General features: G+C 40.5%; 1 protein-coding gene across 1 annotated transcript in view; it reads right to left on the reverse strand.

Annotated features, from left to right (window-relative positions):
- The window catches only part of LOC128650123 (histone PARylation factor 1), a 124,269-nt gene extending 107,293 nt beyond the window's left edge, over positions 1-16,976 (reverse strand). The window contains exon 1 of the mRNA XM_053703824.1: positions 16,848-16,976. Within this exon, the coding sequence (XP_053559799.1) occupies positions 16,848-16,931 (84 nt within the window). The 5' untranslated portion in view covers positions 16,932-16,976. The remainder of the gene's footprint in view (positions 1-16,847) is intronic.
- Positions 16,977-20,713: the final 3,737 nt, after the last annotated feature.

Here is a 20,713-nt window from a genome sequence, read left to right on the forward strand (position 1 = left end):
TGGGGGGGGGGGGGACTACTGCATTTTTAAGTAATAAAACAGCAGAGCTACAGAGAGTTCATAAAATTAGTCTATAATTTAGTGTGAAGTACAGAGGCAAGCTGCTAAGTTAGTGGGTGTAAAGTTTGAGTAAACAAAATACAAAAACGACCCTGCTGTAAAAGAGTAAAAAACACTAAACCACATTCATTAAATTATCATTTTCACTAACAGAATCCCTTACAGTAAAATCTTACTTCAATGTGGCTGAACAGAAACATTGCTCTCTGTGCCTCTCTCTTCCTGCTCTGTAAGGATTCAGGAAGTGACAGTGGCACATTCCACTGCACTTAGAGGGGAAGAACAGAACTCTCTTTTTCACTTTAGCAAAGCTAGCAGGTTCACAGGACAGCAACAAAATATATGAAAGTTGTTTTTTTCTGTTTTTGTTTTGTTTTATATGATTTAACATCCAGTCCCAACCCTATGTTCCACTTACTAATGCCTCTCGCTGGATTGGTTCAGCCCAAATAGGACTGCCTCAAATAAAGCACTTATGAGCCATGCAATGATCTTAACCACTGTCATCCAGTAGATGGCGCAGCATGTTGTGTAATGGTGGGCAGACCTGCTTGTGCCTCTCCATTGCACAACATCTAGCTGTGAAAAAAAATGCTGGGGGAAAAAAATTACAATTTTTTTTTTTAAAGCCAATAAAAAAATATATATATTTTTGCCCATATGAAAGGTGAAGCACTGCCTCACCTGCCTCTAGTGACTGCACATCACTGCTTTTAAGGAACTAGCTGATAAACCTCTCTCCAATCCTTCTTGGAGAAAAGCTAAAATCCTTGGAATCCTAATCTTACTCCATGAGTAACCCTTGGATTCGCACCAACAAAGATATTTCCGCCATATCTTATGGTAAATTTTCCTAGTGACAGGCTTTCTAGCCTGAATCAGGGTATCTATAACTGAATCCGAAAACCCACGCTTAGCTAGAATCAAGCGTTCAATCTCCAAGCAGTCAGTTGCAGAGAGACTAGGGTTGGATGTACGAATGGACCTTGAATTAGAAGGTCCTGCCTCAAAGGTAGCTTCCATGGTGGAACCGATGACATATTCACCAGGTCTGCATACCAGGTCCTGCGTGTCCACGCAGGAGTAATCAGAATTACCGAAGCCTTCTCCTGTTTGATCCTGGCTACTAGCCGTGGGAGAAGAGGAAACGGTGGAAAGACATAAGCTAGATTGAACGACCAAGGCGCTGCTAAGGCATCTACCAGTGTCGCCTTGGGATCCCTGGACCTGGACCCGTAACATGGAACTTTTGAGTTCTGACGTGACGCCATCAGATCCAGATCTGGAATGCCCCATAGTTGAGTTAACTGGGAAAAAACCTCCGGGTGAAGTTCCCACTCCCCCGGATGGAAAGTCTGACGACTCAGATAATCCGCTTCCCAGTTGTCCACTCCTGGGATGTGAATTGCTGATAGATGGCAGGAGAGATCCTCTGCCCATTTGATGATCTTGGATACCTCTCTCATCGCAAGGGAACTCTTCGTTCCCCCCTGATGATTGATGTACGCTACAGTCATGTTGTCCGACTGAAATCTGATGAATCTGGCCTCCGCTAGTTGAGGCCATGCCTGGAGAGCATTGAATATCGCTCTCAATTCCAATATATTTATTGGGAGAAGAGATTCTTCCCGAGACCATAGACCCTGAGCCTTCAGGGACTCCCAGACCGCGCCCCAGCCCAAAAGACTGGCGTCGGTCGTGACGATGATCCACTCCGGTCTGTGGAAACTCATTCCCTGAGACAGGTGATCTAGAGACAGCCACCAGAGGAGTGAGTCTCTGGTTTTCTGGTCCATTTGAATCTGGGGAGACAAGTCTGCATAATACCCATTCCACTGTTTGAGCATGCACAGTTGCAATGGTCTTAAATGAATTCGAGCAAAAGGAACCACGTCCATTGCCGCAACCATTAGTCCTATTACCTCCATGCACTGAGCTATGGAGGGCTGAGGAATGGATTGAAGAACTCGACAAGCGTTCAGAAGCTTTAACTTCCTGACCTCTGTCAGAAAGATCTTCATTTCTACAGAGTCTATTATTGTTCCCAGAAAGGGAACCCTTGTGGACGGGGACAGGGAACTTTTTTCTATGTTCACCTTCCACCCGTGAGATCTGAGAAAGGCTAAAACAATGTCTGTATGAGCCCTTGCTTTGGGAAGGGACGACGTTTGTATTAGAATGTCGTCTAGGTAAGGTGCTACTGCAATGCCCCTCGGCCTTAGCACCGCTAGAAGGGACCCTAGCACCTTTGTGAAAATTCTGGGAGCAGTGGCTAAACCGAACGGAAGAGCCACGAACTGGTAATGTTTGTCCAGAAAGGCGAACCTCAGGAACTGATGGTGATCTTTGTGGATAGGAATATGCAGGTACGCATCCTTTAAGTCCACGGTAGTCATGTATTGACCCTCCTGGAATGTTGGTAAAATTGTCCGAATGGTTTCCATTTTGAATGATGGAACTCTGAGGAATTTGTTTAGAATTTTTAAGTCCAGAATTGGCCTGAAAGTTCCTTCTTTTTTGGGAACTACAAACAGGTTTGAGTAAAAACCCAGTCCTTGTTCCGCTGTTGGAACTGGGTGTATCACTCCCATCTTTAATAGGTCTTCTACGCAACGTAAGAATGCCTGTCTCTTTATCTGGTCTAAAGATAAGCGAGACATGTGGAACCTTCCCCTTGGAGGAAGGTCCTTGAACTCTAGAAGATACCCCTGAGAAACAATTTCTAGTGCCCAGGGGTCCGGAAAATCTCTTACCCAAGCCTGAGCAAAGAGAGAAAGTCTGCCCCCTACTAGATCCGGTCCCGGATCGGGGGCTACCCCTTCATGCTGTCTTGGTAGCAGCAGCAGGCTTCTTGGCCTGTTTGCCCTTGTTCCAGCCTTGCAATGGCTTCCATGCTGGTTTGGGCTGGGATGCGTTACCCTCTTGCCTAGTGGCTGTAGAGGTGGAAGTCGGTCCGTTCCTGAAATTGCGAAAGGAACGAAAATTAGACTTAATTTTTAGCCTTGAAAGGTCTATCCTGTGGAAGGGCATGGACCTTTCCCCCAGTGATATCTGAAATAATTTCCTTCAACTCTGGCCCAAATAGGGTCTTACCCTTGAAAGGAATATTAAGTAATTTTGTTTTGGACGACACATCTGCCGACCAAGACTTTAACCAAAGCGCTCTGCGCGCCACAATTGCAAAACCAGAATTTTTCGCCGCTAATTTAGCTAACTGGAAAGCGGCGTCTGTAATGAAAGAATTAGCCAACTTCAGGGCGTGAATTCTGTCCATGACTTCATCATAAGAAGTCTCCTTTTGGAGTGAGTTTTCTAGTTCCTCAAACCAAAAAGCCGCTGCAGTGGTTACAGGAATAATGCAAGAAATTGGTTGAAGAAGAAAACCCTGTTGAACAAAGATTTTCTTAAGTAAACCTAATTTTTTATCCATAGGATCTTTGAAAGCGCAACTGTCTTCTATTGGTATAGTCGTGCGCTTAGCTAGCGTTGAAACTGCCCCCTCTACCTTAGGGACCGTCTGCCATGCGTCCCTTCTAGGGTCAACAATTGGGAACATTTTCTTAAATATAGGAGGGGGAACAAAGGGTACACCTGGCTTCTCCCACTCCTTAGTCACGATATCCGCCACCCTCTTAGGTATCGGAAATGCATCAGTGTGTACTGGGACCTCTAAGAATTTGTCCATTTTACACAATTTTTCAGGGATCACCAAAGGATCACAATCATCAAGTGTAGCTAGGACCTCCTTAAGTAGGGGGCGGAGGTGTTCTAGCTTAAATTTAAATGCTATGGCATCAGGCTCTGCCTGCTGAGAAACTTTCCCTGTGTCAGAAATTTCTCCCTCAGACAGGCCCTCCATCACCGCCAAGTCAGATTGATGTGAGGGCACTACAGATAAATTATCCTCTGCGTCAGCTTGCTCATTTTCAGTGTTTAAAACTGAGCAATCACGCTTCCTAGGAAAAGCTGGCAGTTTGGATAAAAATGCTGAGAGAATTATCCATTACTGCCGCTAACTGTTGCATAGTAATCGCAATTGGTGCGTTAGATGTACTGGGCATCGCTTGCGCGGGCATAGCTGGTGTTGACACAGAAGGGGAGGATAGCGAGCTATCTTCACACCCTTCAGCTAAAGAATCATCTTGGGCTATATCTTTAAGTGTAATTGTACGGTCCTTAAGCTGTTTGGACGCTATAGCACATTTCACACATAAATTTAATGGGGGAACCACCTTGGCCTTTGAACATAGGCTATCTGAAGGTTCAGACATGTTTAACAGACTTAAAAGTAACTTCAATGCAATAAAATTTATTTTTGACAAAAACGTTACTGTCTCTTTAAATAATAAAAGTGCACACTTTATTACTGAAACATCAAAAAACCATCAAAAACACATCCGATATTTATGAAATTTTCACCACAGTGTCATAATGCTTTGAAAAGGTTGCACACAAATTGCTTGCCCTGTGGCTTTTACCTTCCTTAGGGTTATTTTGGTAAGAATATAAGCCTCCCTGGAGCCCTTCCTGATGCCTCCGGACTCCCCACGTGAAGCTGCATGAACTGGCTAGTCAAAACAAGTGCACAATTGAGGCGCGAAAATGAGGCTTCCTTCCTCTGCATACCAGAGTGGAGGGGCCTTTCTGACTAGATTAGGTGTCCAACTAAGTGCCAGGCGCAAATTAATCCCCAAAAGTGTTTTAAGTTGATAAAAAAACACCTATTTATGTTGAAAACTTGCTAAAAAGCAATCGATTAGCCCACAATAGTGTCAACCAGCATAAGCCCTTAAAATAATCCATCCTTTTATTGCTGAATCTAATAACAATGGCTTACCTATCCCAGAGGGAATTTCTGACAGTCTTCTAGCATTACTGGGTCTTGTTAGAAAAATGACTGATCATACCTGAAGCAGTTAAGCCTGCAAACTGTTCCCCCCAACTGATGTTATCTGGTTTCAACAGTCCTGCTTGGGAACAGCAATGGATTTTAGTTACTGGTGCTAAAATCATAGTCCTCTTAGCAGAAATCTTCTTCACTTTCTGCTGCAGAGTAAATAGTACAAGCCGGCACTATTTTAAAATAACAAAACTCTTGATAGAATAAATAAAAAACTACAACTAACACCACATACTCTTTACCACCCCCGGAGAGATGCTACTAGTTAGAGCGGCAAAGAGAATGACTGGGGGCGGAGCTATATGGACAGCTTTGCTGTGTGCTCTCTTTGCCACTTCCTGTAGGGATTGAGAATATCCCACAAGTAAGGATGAAGCCGTGGACCAGATACACCAATGTAGGAGAAACACCTCAATATGTGTTCAACAATATCTCCTGAGTACAGTGATAGTGATACCACCCATGTATAGGTGTGTTGGGTTCTCTGGGGGCTAAAATGCCTTATTTTTAGGGGGCACATTCCAGTTTTTCAACTTGGAATTTTCAAATCCCATGCCCCCATGTCCTATTTAGGACATTTCTGAAGCCGACCAATGTAATTTACCCCATCAAACCATATATTTTTGAAAAGTAGACACCCTAGGGTATTTCAAATGCTGGTATTTTAACACGTTGCGTGCACTAATAATTCAACCACCAGTCTTTGTCAAACTATTGGGCATTCATTTTTTTGTGTTATTTTTCACACACATTGTACTTTAGACATGGATTCTCAGCTCCTGTTATGTTTACTGCCAAAGAAGACCCCAATATGTGTTCACCAACATCTCCTGAGTACAGTGATTCCACCTATGCATAGGTTTGTTGGCTTGTTTGGGGGGTGCAATTCCAAATGTCTGACATGCGTTTGATTTTTTTTCACATTTAACATTTTCTTTGCCTATCGTCTTTTTACATACCCCAATTTATTTGTTTTACATGAATGTGCATATATTTGAAAAGTTGACACCCCAAGGTATTGTATATGGAGTGCTTTGATGCCTTTGATGCAACCGTTTTAGTCCAAACAATTGGAGAAAGTGTATGGTGGTAATTTTTCAATTTTCATTTTTACACACACACATTGCTTTTTGACTATGATTTAGGAAAGACTGTTGTAAGTTATTGCAAAAAAAAACACTCCAGGTTGTTTTCTGCAAGACCTCCTGAGTACCCCTATGCCCCCCATTCATAGGTTTGCCAGGATTTTGGGAAGGTTCACTTACAATTGTATGACTTGTAATTTGAGTTGAAAGTGAGGGTATTTTTTCTGATAGGACTATCTTTAGTTTGGGGCCTATTGCATACCCCAGTTTTATTTATTGCCATGAAAGTGTATATATTTGAAACGTTGACACCCCAAGCTATTGTATATGGAGTGCTTTGATGCCTTTGATGCAACCGTTTTAGCCTAAAAAATTGGAGAAAGTGTATGATGGTAATTTTTCAATTTTCATTTTTACACACACATTGCTTTTTGACTATGATTTAGGAGAGACTGTTGTAAGTTATTGCAAAAAAAATACTTCAGGTTGTTTTCTGCAAGGCACCCTGAGTACACCCATGTCCCCCATGCATAGGTTTGCCAGGAGTTTGGGAAGGTTATGTAACAATTTTATGACTTGTGATTTTAGTTAGTAAAAGTGAGAGTATTTCTTCTGATAGGCCTATGTTTAGTTTGGGGGCCTATCACATACCCCAGTTTTATTTATTGCCATGAAAGTGTATATTTTTGAAATGTTGACACCTCAAGGTATTGTATATGGTGTGCTTTGATGTCTTTGAATCAACCGTTTTAGCCAAAAAAAATGGAGAAAGTGTATGGTGGTAATTTATCAATTTTCATTTTTACACTGTTAGGTGTCCCCTTCAGGGGGTAAGTGTCAGTGCAGGCCAAAGCCTGGGGCCTAGTGTACCACCTGAGGCATATGTGGATTACCTGATAAGGGCCCCTTAGAATGACTCAGACCACGCAGCATTATGATCGAAAGCCAATTCTGTTTATTGCACAGTGCAAGCCTTTCTTATAGTAACATACAGGGTTAAGGGGATGACACGTTAGGACCGCGTCATCTTACACAGTTATACAGAGTTACACACAGTGTGATTCTGGAAATTCACTAGCTCATAAACAATATTCTATAGTCATAATATACCATGCATCTGCAGAGACACCAAGGTCGCTGGACCATCTTGTTTACATTATCTTATTCTATCTTATTCTGGGCGTCGGGCCAGGGTACATTGGCAAGGCCGAACAGCTAAGGAAACTATCATAACCCAGTATAATAAAGTCTATTCATTACAAAATGGCTGCGAGGAACAAGATGGCTGCGAAGAACAAGATGGCTGCCATCAGGTTCATATTACCCCTAACATACACACTGCTTTTTGACTATGATTTAGGAGAGACTGTTGTAAGTTATTGCAAAAAAATACTTCAGGTTGTTTTCTGCAAGGCACCCTGAGAACACCTATGTCCCCCATGCATTGGTTTGACAGGGGTTTTGGTAAAAAAAAAATTTTTTAGAAAAAAAAAAAAAAAAGTAGTGAAATTTAAAAAAAACAACCAAAAAACAGTAAACAACCAAAAAACAGCAAATTTATTTATTTTTTAAAAATTGACCATTGGGGGAACTTCCGGGAAGCAGCCATGACTGGTCGCACTTCTGCAAGCTGCTCCAGCTTTCCTACACCTTATATCAGATATCGCCCTCTATAAGAAGCATCTCATACGGAGCTTGGCATATTCAAATGACACTAAAGAAAACCTATCCATTGAGATCACTTTTGCCGGAATTGCTGTTGGCTTCAGAGCCCGGAGCTAATCTAAAGTTGTGGCCTACAACATCAACCACGCGTAATAACCCCCCGGTAGGATGCTCTACAACTCCTGACGTTAGTTAAGAGTGTGAGTACATCCACACCATCCTATTCAATGTGCTGACCTACTGATACTTATAGAATACTAGTATGGACATGAAGGACACTACTACCTTTTTGGAAGCGCTGAGCAATCTCCTATTAGATCACCACAAGGCCCTAGAAGAATCGCTAGTTGTAGCATTCAAACCCAGAGTTCTCAAAATGCCCCAACAATCTGTACCATCCGGGCCTGTGTTGGCGATACATTTAAGCGGTAATGCTTTGGGGCCCCGGTGCTGCATACCTGCCTTGGTTGAAAAGGATAAGACATTAGTTACCGCAGGCCCGGTAACAGGGGATGGTGCAACCGCGGCAATGAGAAGCGACCGAACTCTCATCAGAGACGCAGCCTGTGCAGGAAGTAGCAACAACGGCATAGCACCGGTCCAACCAATCTTTTTACCTACTAAGGTAGGCATGCACAAGAGAGCCCCTGTTGAGCGCTTGTTCTGGGACCGGGAAGATATACGGCTAAGGCAGCGGTGCCCCTCAGTGACTTTGCAGCTGCCAACGATCCCTCGATGTATGGATCCGCTGCTGTTTAGGTGGGTCGTCATCTGGAAGCAGAGAAGCTGCCCTTTGGCTATCATACACGTACGGCTTAAGCCTCTGCTGATCCCACAACTGGCTGGTAACATTGACTTTTGCAGGGGGACTCGCACCGGAGTTGGTTAAATTCAGACCTTGCCACGAGTACATAGAACCGAGTTAAATATTTTTCTTTTATTTGCGGTTCCGGTTGCGAGTTCCTTTGTCACAACTCCCTATGCTAATAAGATGTTGCATAATCTAGATCTCTTAGAGGTCCTCTTATACTTATAACGCTTCTGTTACATAGCTCACAGTTACATTTTTTATACTCTGAAGCACAACTTTCATACCTATTCTGTGCCTACCAGGTTAAGTCTCTATGAAGCAATTGGAACAACAAGCTAAAGATGACTTTCTTACAACGGCCTGCTGGTTATAGCAAAAGAAATTGAATGTGCATTTAATATATTTCCTGCAGGCCAAATATTACAAGGCACCCAAGTTGGGATATAGCTAAATTTACTATTTGTTATGTGTAAACAGACTCATACTAATTGTCCTACCTACACTTACAGTTTGGTTTGCAAGTTTGTTCGTTTTCTGCTACAACTATTAATGTGACACTGCTTGAATGGTATAGAGGTCCTTCTCCCTAATGTTTTATTTTTGAATTTATATAAGTTGTATTTTCCATTATAGTATCCCAAATAGCATAGGGGTAGCCTGTCATACAGCATTTATATACTAATAGTGTTGTCCTCCCACAGAGGTTTTGGCTGTGCTTCCTTACTTTAATCTATAATTGCATGTGCCTTTTAAAGGTTTCTATGGATAGCTAGGTGAGCGTGTTCCTCAGCATCTAAAGAGTTAAATATTTTCCTGACAGTTAACAAATGACATCTTTACATGACAGAGTGTGAAAGTGTGTACTGTGATATATATTGATCAATTTAGCCCAAGTGGTCCTTATATCATGTGTTTCCTGTATATACTGGTTTCACTGTTATTATAAACCTGTGATGCGTTGTTGCGCGGCCTACGGCCGGGGCTGTGCAGTACACGCATAGTTACATTTCCAGTATAATATCTCATTGAGCGCTTGGGATAATATGTAGAATTTTAATAATTTTAGTAGTTTTTCTCATCTTAACAGCTTCCCAGGTTCTGTAATTGGGCACAGTTTATAATCCCTTAAGGTTGCACAAACAATCCTTAGTTTCTCTTGCTCACGCTAAGTTGCCCAACAAAATGTCCTGATATTAACTTATATACCTTTTCCTGAGGTGGTCAGCCGAACATTCTTTTGTATTATAGTGTACAATATTTTACCTAGCCTATACCAAACATTCTAAATCTACCCTATTTGTTCAAATATTTCACCTTCTGTTATTCCCTGAAATTATTCCCTTGATGCTATAAAATAAGTTCTAGTTATGACAATATAAAAATGTAAAACATGAGGTAAACAGAATAAGATCCATGAGTGGTCTTCTCCATTACAGGTAGCCTCCTAATATAGCAAAAACTTCACTCGGTTAGGGGTCCAAAAGTGGCTCTTTACATGAGAGGGGAGGCTGAAACTATCACTGGCATGAACACATTTTGTCCCTATAAAACATTATTGACACTATTTACCTTGTTATTTTATTAGTTAATAGTATTCATAACGTTTGTACTTATATCACCTCTACTGTATGATAAATCTTGTACAATGTTCTCTGTGATATGGAATGCTTTAATGTTTTGTCTGTATGCCAAATTTTACCTCAATAAAAATCATTAAAAAAAAAAAAAAAAAAATTAAAAAAAATTGACCATTGTATGGTACCGCTTGAAGCAGTCCCTAATGCAGAGTGCAGGCTGTCCAGGGCAATCAGGACAGTGATATATGGTGTCCCTTCTCTTCCCCCTCTTGGTACAGACTCTGCATTTTTTTTTTGTGGTTTCTGCTTTGCAGCAGTAGGGGGGGGGATTTTAAAAATAAAATGGGCAGCCCCAACCCTGCTCTCTCCCATCACCGCCCGGGAAGCAGGTGCATCATGGTACAAAATGCCTGAAATGATCTGGAGCTGAAACTGTAAAAAAGTCTGTTTCATTCCAGGGTTTGCTTTTTTGAACAAAAAAATCGTTGTGGGTTGCAATCTGCATTAGGTAAATTGCAACCTTTTTGTACCAGGCCCTTGTCTTCCACATAATTAGGTAGGACTGCAGCAGCTGATCTGCCAGATCCACCCCTCCCATATGCCGGTTATAAGACTTGATGCACACTTGCTTCCTTATGATCTCAGCTCTGCCACGTACAGAGACCACCACCGTCCTCTCTGTGTGGATGGTGGTAAGAAGGTATACATCCTTCTTGTCTCTGTACTTAAGTGCAAACAGCTCCTCTTGGCGCAGAGCTGAGGTCTCCCCCCTTTGTAGCCGGGTGCGTACAAGTTGTCCTGGGAAACCTGTGCAGTTCTTTTTAATTGTACCGCAAGCTACTGTATCAAAGCAATACAGTAGCTTGAACAAAAGGACACTTGTATAAAAATTGTCTAAGTACAAGTGATACCCTTTGTTCATTAGGGGTAATATCAGGTACCAGACAATCTTGCCAGTGGTTCCCATATGTTCTGGGCAACCTGGAGGATCAAGGTGGCCATCCTTTCCCTCATACACCCGGAAGGCCTGAGTATACCCAGTCTCGCTCTCACAGAGCTTATACACCTTTACCCCCATACCTGGAGCGCTTGGAAGGAATATACTGCTTGAATCCCAGCCTTCTCTTATACTTCATCAGGGATTAATCAACGCATATATTCCTTCCAGGTGTATAAGCCTCTGCAAACCTGGCAGAAAAGTGGGTAATCAGGGGGTGGATTTTATACAGCCTGTCAAATTGGGAATGCTCCCTAGGGGGGCACAGGCTGTTGTCGCTGAAGTGCATGAAATGCAGAATCATTTCATGCCTCTGCCTCGACATACTCTGGGAGAAAATGGAGGTAGAGCAGATGGGGCTACTGCTCCAGTAGGAGCGAACAGAGGGTTTCTTTATGATGCCCATCAGCATAGTCAATGCCCAGAATTTTTTTAATTCTGGCACATCGACAGGGGCCCATTGCTGCTTTGCCAAATATGTTTTAGGCTTTGCAGCATGATACTGATGGGCACATAAATTAGTTTAGACAACAATGTTCCCCAATACATCATCGCCCAGAAACGCCTCCAAAAACTGTTGGGGGCTAAAACCTGCCACATCTATATTTATGCCAGGATTTGCTGTGAAGGGTGGGATATCTGGCCTCTGGAGATTAGGCGTTACCCACTCTTCAGCGGCAATGGCAGCAACACGCCTCCTTCTGGCAGGGGGGCTAGCAGCCATAGATACATCACTATCAGTTGAGACTGCATCTAATGATGTATCTGAGCATATGGCAGGGTCAAAATTGGGGTCTGAGTCAGACATAGAGGCATCTGACGCAAGGATGGCATACGCCTCCTCAGCGCTAAATGTTTTCTGTGACATTATTGTATCTGTCACAGAAAAACAAATTAAAATTAATTAACTAAATGGCTCTGAAAAGAGCCTTTGGGTTTTTAAAAAATTACAACAAAAAATTAACCCCTTAAAAAATGCACAGACAGCAAAAAAGTACAGCTATGCTACTGCCAGTGATGTATAGTGATCACTGGCAAGCTAGGGATTAATGGATCTGAAAAGAGCCTTTGGATCTCTAAATTTTTAACAAATAAAATAAATAAAACTCTCTCTGCTAAACACAGGTCTCTCTCTCCAACAAAATCGCAAGTGAGGAGAGGGAGGGAGATGCACACTGATCAGTCAATATTTACAAATATTGACATGATCAGACAAATGGGATATTTTATTATGATTTTTTTTTGGGTGGGAGGCTCAGATTGGGTGAACCTAGCTTGCCCCTATGATGAGGCAGGCTAGACACCCCCAGAGGCCCCATGATGCACTGGGCATCGCCATCTTGGAAGCCTTGTGGGGGGAGGGGGGCTATATGGGGGTTTTTATTAATTGTTTTAACTTTTTTTTATAAAAAAAAAAATAATTTTATAACCAAGTGCCTCGACCCACCGAGGCACTTAGCACACAAGCAGAGCATCGGAAGCGTGTCCGATCACTTCCGATGCTCTGCTGCACTGCCGGGCTCCACGTGGAGCAAAACTGGAAGTGATCACTTGTGGGGAGTGATCAATCCGGTCCCGGCTCTCGGGAACAGTATTGCAGGATGCCTGTACATCAAGGCATCCCTGCAATACTATAAGAGCGGCTGGAAGCGATCTCGATCGCTTCCAGTGCTCAGTTTAGCCGACGACGTATGCCATACGTCCTCAGACGTTAACTGTATTTTTTGAGGACATACGGCGTCGGTCATTAAGGGGTTAAGGACCTGCGCAGTATCCAGTACGGTATGGATGTCCTGGGCTCTTTCGAGTGGGGCAGTGCAGAAACAGTGGCGCTGTCAGGACAATTGTCCAGTATAATTCACCATTTTGATATTGCATATTAATCACATATGTCTGTGCTATATAATATAGGGGTACAATTGATCATGTGTATTTACTTAAACATTCAGGTACACATATATATTATTTTTCAGTATTAATATGTAGCTATTAGCTAGTGCTGCTTGTCAGCATATAATTGCTTACTGTGAGGTTTTTGTACTTTATCAAAACAATCCATGTTTAGTTACTATGATATTCAAGGTCCCCAACATAGCTGCATGATTCCTATCATATTATTGGTATAAATATCCACAAATATCCCCATGTTTTTTTATACATGGTTCCAGTAAGTCTCTTTTTCTATAAACATTACTGCCTTGTTTTTCAGAACATATTTATAAAATAAATATATGTCTGTTATAGCTTAGTGACGAGTGCCATCTTCCGAGAGAAAAATATTCTAACTGCTAAATCTTAGCTTATTAACAAAAATGTTAATTAGTCTGTAATTAGTGTTAGCCAATCATTTATGTGAACCTAACCTTATCAGTTGGGGTGGAGTTAAGCATTTTCCATAAAATACACACTCACCCACAAAAGGATTCAGGGAGGAGGGGACACAAGCAGACGGCACAAGGGGCCACACTGAGCATGCATGATGACCACACCCTATCCAGAGGAGATTGGAGGCTAAGCTGACCAGATAGACAAGTCAGGATAATGGCGAGAGAGGGTCCAGGGGTAACCTAAGAGGGTCTATTTACACTGAACCCCAGTGAAGGATCCCACAATGTTGATAAGTATGAAACAAACCTATATGAAACAGTTTTATTAATATGATTTATGCTCTTTACATTCATATTGAAAATTATTATTATTGAATCAGGCGAGTTAATCAATTCTGGTTTGCCCTTTATAGTCCCAAATATTTTGTTTGTTAATGCCTGTTAACCTGATCTTATCTGTCGACAATAACACTGGGTCAATCAGGAATCTGGTAATAATATCATTTTCTTATGTGTCTTCCAGGATTATTAGTTTACCTGATTCTTGCCAGCTATGCTGAGAATTTAAATAACAAAAAGTTTATGTTTCTCTATTATACATGCAAGCTACTGCAAGTAAAATAATTTAGTGATTGTTTTAACCTGATCATTAAATCATTGTAATGATGTATGCTTATTGATTTGCTTTATTCAAATATTGCTTATTATTTCTAATAATTCTTTTAATAAACTAAGTTTGCTTATTGATTTGGTCTCAGTTTAATTAAAAGGATTACTTTCTGTTATAATGTTTAAAGGGACAGTTTACTCAAAAAATTTCTCCCCTTTAATTTGTTCCCAATGATCCACTTTACCTGCTGGAGTGTATTAAATTGTTTACAAGTAGCTCCTTTACCCTTATATTGGCATTTGAAATTGTTAATTTAGCATGTGGTATCCCCACCTATTCTGAAAGTTTGTGGCCGCGCGTACCAAGCTATAGATAAGCTTTGTAAACACAGCCAGCAGAAGAAATTACACTCCCAGTGTGATAAAGCAGAGATAAGGTAATAAAATGTTGATTTCCCATTGTTCTCTCAAAGTATTGGTGATTGTTTTAAGGACAGATATAAGATAAAGAAGCAGGTATATGTGCACAATGTGATACAGTAATGAGATCTGATTATACCTACAAGCTCACCCTATTTTATTAGGCTGTGGCTTCAAAACACAAAATCAGAGCTTTAATATACAGAAATAAACTTTAAAAAGCTAATTTTCATACATTTTTTACTCTGCAGTTGGTAAAAAAAGCAATTGTAAACACATTAAGGGAAAAACTATTTTACAGTATACTGTCCCTTTAAGCTAAACAACTAACATATTAAAGTTAATAAACATTAATTAAAACCTACTGACCTATATTTTCTCCAAAACGAAGTTTCATAACGTTCTAAAAGTTATATCTTTTATTCGCCGATGATGTCACGTTATCCTGCCCACTATTTTCAGCACTGCATGTTCAAAATACTTAAACCAATAACTTTGTGTTTAAAGCGCCATTTTTGAAACCTAGGTATTGTAAACGGATTGGTACAGAGCAAAGGATACCCAGGAATGTGGGTTTGGAAAACAATTAAATTTGCAGACAAGATTTCTGATATACGGTAGAGATATGTTAATGAAATGATATTGATAAAAAGCATATTTGGGGTAGTTAGTTAGTAACAGGCATAGAAAATATTTACTTACAGTGGCCCTTTAATAGACAAATCAGAACTAAAAGGATTCAGGTTTTATATATATATATTATCCTTTGCAAATGATATAGTTCCGAGTGTTATTAAATTGCACACATTGCCCCTGCAAAGTTGGTAACCATATATATATATATATATATATATATATATATATATATATATATATATATATATATATATAATATGAGTTACATTATCAGAATGATATAGAGGTTCCATAATATTTGTGTCTAAACACATAATACACTTTGCAGGTACACTACTGAAATAATAATAAATGATAATATTCATAACAGTGCAGATTATCACTGATGCAGAGAGACACACTGTGTCACTCTCTGCATCAGGTTGTGGTGGTGCAGACCGGTGGTGGTTTAGAAGGGCGGGATACGCTACACTACAGAAAATATGTTATGAGAGGGATGCCCTACTAAATGGTCATTTGGAGTGGGTAGGGGCCGCTACACTACAGAATTATTTTATTAATATATTTAAAAAAACTGGGTACTGCTAAGATGGCAGACAATAGTTAGAGTGGAGGGTTAGAGTGCTGTTTGGGAGGGATCAGGGATGTTGGAGGGTAAGGGGGGGGGGGGGAATCCTACACTGCAGAAAAACAAAATAAAAAATTAAAGTGAAAGTCACTTTGTGAAATGCTAGGATTGACCATTGGAACCAATAAAGGGGACTTTCATTCATCAAGTATAACATACGTCATGCAGAAAGCTCCTTTATTTGTTTAAACTTTCAAGCATTCGCCGCACTGAGCTGCTCAGGCAGCCCACAGCAGAACCCTGTTTTGCTAAGAGGTGACGTTTTCACCTCTTAGCAAATAGTGTGCAAGAAATCTGGCTCCACAGGGCGCCAAGCAGGATTTCCCACACAGCTGTTGGCTAAGAAAATTTTAATGCATGATTTGAATACGGTAACGGCACAGCAAAGCAAGGGCCAGAAATCTGACAGTTTGTAAGGCAGTACTGGTGTCTGGCTTATCCAAACCATGGGGCACGCTTAGTAACAAACAGTATTTGGTCACAGAGGATTGCGTGTAGTTCCAGAAATTGCTTTGTAAGGTGCTACTTTGCCCTGTTACCTATAGAGTGTGTATTAATAGCCTGTACACATTTCTAATGAAGTGGGAAATTTAATGTAAAGAATGCATGTATTAAAAAGCAATTTCAACATAAACCCCCCAGACATAGTAAATGTAATAAGATGATTTAATAATACATATTTTATTAGCCACGGAAGTATAATTTAAAAAAAATGTCCTTTATCATTTGATTTAGAACTTACAATGTGTGTCATTAAAAGTTGTTTTTGACACTGAAAACCAAAACAAAGAATAGACGTCTTACCACTCATTACATAACATCATACACTGCAATTTATGTAGCAGGGGGGAAAACAAAAGTATTCCCAAACCCTACGCGTAGCTGACTTGGAGCGACAGTTTGTCATTGCTACACAGAGCCTCTCAAAGAAAAGACCAAGAAAATGCAAACATAAATATAGGTACTGGCGAGTCCTCCATCAGTGTAATTCTGTTACTATACGAACATCCATTATGTTGTTATATTCCAGAAAATGAAGGGTCAACACCCCGGATGTTATCACGTCAATCATCTATTTTCCAGTCACTAGCTATATCAATTAAAACACCAATGGCCCACGCCACTGCCTCACCTGCTGATCGACTCGCTTTTTCCTTTTCCCGCCTCCCGCCATGACAGGCTCCCTGGTTCGCGCGCGTTTTCTTAAAGAAGTCATAATTCCCTCCACCTCCCTCTGTTAGAGAAAGATACAGGCTTGTTCCTATCCCTCTAAAGGACGTTCTGACATCACAGCAATCACGTGACTGCAATAATCACATGGTAACATTGCGTTACGGAAGCAGCAGGGAGAGTGACAGACTCAAATCGCTATGTTATTACTTATACACACTCACATATAAAATACAACAATTTTGTATAACAAAAGACACAAGTTGCACTTATTTTAGGGATTTCTCAATCCATTGTTCACCTGCAAATCCTAGATAACACGTTTCTAGTAAAAATCAAACAACAAAGGTTGCCAGAATACAGAGCAGGAAAAAAATACACATTTAAAATCTGTGGGGGTCTGTTATAAACTAGCCTCTAATTAGGATTTTCATAACACGTATTCCCACATTTGTGTTTCTTTAAAGTCAACATAAACTCAGATAACAAATCAATCTCCCGTCCCTCTATAAATAAATAATAATAATTAAAAACTCCAGGCACACAGCTACAGAAATAAAACGGTACATGCTAAACAGAATATTGGAATGATTGGCTGCAATGCTAAACACTATCACTAGGTGTCAGACTTTTTACACACATACATGGTAATGACTGTTGTAACTCAAAATATGTTCTTTTCTGCAGTGTTTGATACTAAATAGCAAAAAGGAGTTTAACCCCTTAATGACCGGAACATTTTTCAATTTTCTTACCCTTAATGACAATGGCTATTTTTACATTTCTGTGGTGTTTGTGTTCAGCTGTAATTTTCCTCTTACTCATTTACTGTACCCACACTTATTATATACCGTTTTTCTTGCCATTAAATGGACTTTCTAAATATACCATTATTTTCATTATATCTTATAATTTACTGTAAAAAAAAATTATAAAATATGAGGAAAAAATGGAAAAAACACACTTTTTCTAACTTTGACCCCCAAAATCTGTTACTCATCTACAACCACCAAAAAACACCCATGCTAAATAGTTTCTAAATTTTGTCCTGAGTTTAGAAATACCCAATGTTTACATGTTCTTTGCTTTTTTTGCAAGTTATAGGGCAATAAGTACAAGTAGCACTTTGCTATTTCCAAACCACTTTTTTTTCAAAATGAGCGCTAGTTACGTTGGAACGCTAATATCTGTCAGGAATCCCTAAATATCCCTTGACATGTATATATTTTTTTTTTAGTAGACATCCCAAAGTATTGATCTAGGCCCATTTTGATATATTTCATGCCACCATTTCACCGCCAAATGGAATCAAATTAAAAAAAATGTTCACTTTTTCACACATTTTGTCACAAACTTTAGGTTTCCCACTGAAATTATTTACAAACAGCTTCTGCAATTATAGCATAACTGGTTGTAAATGCTTCTCTGGGATCCCCTTTGTTCAGAAATAGCAGACATATATGGCTTTGGGGTTGCTTTTTGGTAATTAGAAGGCCGCTAAATGCCACTGCGCACCACACGTGTATTATGCCCAGCAGTGAAGGGGTTAATTAGGGAGCATGTAGGGAGCTTGTAGGGTTAATTTTAGCTTTAGTTTAGTGTAGTAGACAACCCCAAGTATTGATCTAGGCCAATTTTGGTATATTTCATGCCACCATTTCACCGCCAAATGCGAGCAAATAAAAAAAACCTTTAAATTTTTCACAATTTTAGGTTTCTCACTGAAATTATTTACAAACAGTTTGTGCAATTATGGCACAAATGGTTGTAAAAGCTTCTCTGGGATCCCCTTTGTTCAGAAATGGCAGACATATATGGCTTTGGCGTTGCTTTTTGTTAATTAGAAGGCCGCTAAATGCTGCTGCGCACAACACGTGAATTATGCCCAGCAATGAAGGAGTTAATTAGGTAGCTTGTAGGGCGCTGGCAGGGTTAATTTTAGCTTTAGTGTAGAGATCAGCCTCCCACCTGACACATCCCACCCCCTGATCCCTCCCAAACAGCTCTCTTCCCTCCCCCACCCCACAATTGTCCCCGCCATCTTAAGTACTGGCAGAAAGTCTGCCAGTACTAAATAAAAGGAGTTTTTTTTAATTTTTTTTTAAAATGTATTCAGCTGTAATGGAGCCCTGCCTTAGCCCCCAACCTCCCTGATCCCCCACCAAACAGCTCTATAACCCTCCCTGCTACTTAATTGCCGCCATCTTGGGTTCTGGCAGCTGTCTGCCAGTACCCAATTTGCCCCCAAAAACAGTATTTTCAAACTTTTCTGTAGTGTAGCAGCCCCCCTCAATACCCCCAACCCCCCCCCAGATCCTTTTATATATATATATATTTTTTTTTTTTTTAATGTTTTTAACTTTTTATTTAGAACTTTTTATTTTTTTCCATTGGTGTCAGTGGCTAATGCGCGCGCCCCCACGTGCGCGCGCGCCCCCGTGCACACGCGCGCCCGCACTCTGCCACCTCCTTGCTACACTCACCCCGGAAAACAGCACCATTGTTACCGGTGCAGAGAGGGCCACAGAGTGGCTCTCTCTGCATCGGAGGCTTGTTAAAAGGTATTGCAGGATGCCTCCATATCGAGGCATCACTGCAATACCCTGAGAGCTGCTGGAAGCGATTGCGATCGCTTCCAGCACTCTGTAAGACAACTGACGTACCAGGTACGTCTATTTCATTAACAGTTAGTTTTTGCTTGACGTACCTGGTACGTCAGTTGTCATTAAGGGGTTAATATAGTAAATGTATGTGCAAAGCACCACATTTTACCTGTTTTGATAGGAACCTGGGAATAGATGTTATAAATATGGGGATTATGGGTAACACATGCCAAAGAAAATATTTGATGTATTTCTGATAAGAAAATGGGTCAAGTCCTACAAAAAAAGTGTGGGAACTCACTAAGACTTCCACCCCCACACACACAATCAATATTGTTTTATGCATACATACACAAACACACATATACACACACACTGTATTTATATGGAGATAATCTATACACTTTGGTTAATGAAAGCAAATTAAAACCAATGAAGGGTTGAATGGTTGCCTTTGGGCCTGAGACACCTCCTCTGTCACAGAGTCTCACCTACTTAAGGTGCAACAGTCCTATTTCTGCTGAGTGGAGCTAAATAACCCCAGAGCAAGCCACACAGAAATGTAAGCACCATATGTTCCACACAGTGCAGGGTGATCACACAGCGGGACTGCTGATAGGCTTACATTTAGTGTATTGTAGGAAGTGTTACTGCCCATTACTAGAGGATCTCACTATCCCTCTAACCAGACTGTGATCCAGCTCCTCCCACCAGCAGCAACAGTGTTTACTGAAGTGTTCCTGTTCTCAGTCCCCCTGCAAAAATAGCTCAGAAACTCTGTTCCCATGTGTTCCCGTCCGACTTGACCCCTGGTTTAAATATCGTTATAAATGGGGATTATGGGTGCAATATCATGGTTACACATCCCAAGTAACATATTTTATCTTTTTATGATAAGAATAGGGTTATACATATTTTTTATATATGGTGATTATGGATGCAATGTCATGGTTACACATGCCAAGGAACATATTTGACCTTATTCTGATAGGAATATGATTATAATTATTTTTCTACATGCAGTTTATGGGTGGAATATTACGGTTACACATGCCAAGGCACATATTTGACCTTATTCTGATAGGAATATGATTATAATTATTTTTCTACATGCAGTTTATGGGTGGAATATTACGGTTACACATGCCAAGGAACATATTTGACCTATTTCTGATAAGAATATGGATATAATTATTTTTCTACATGGGGATTATGAAGAAAAAAT

This window comes from Bombina bombina, chromosome 2 (genome assembly GCF_027579735.1).
Source record: "Bombina bombina isolate aBomBom1 chromosome 2, aBomBom1.pri, whole genome shotgun sequence".
NCBI classification, from domain to species: Eukaryota; Metazoa; Chordata; class Amphibia; order Anura; family Bombinatoridae; genus Bombina; species Bombina bombina.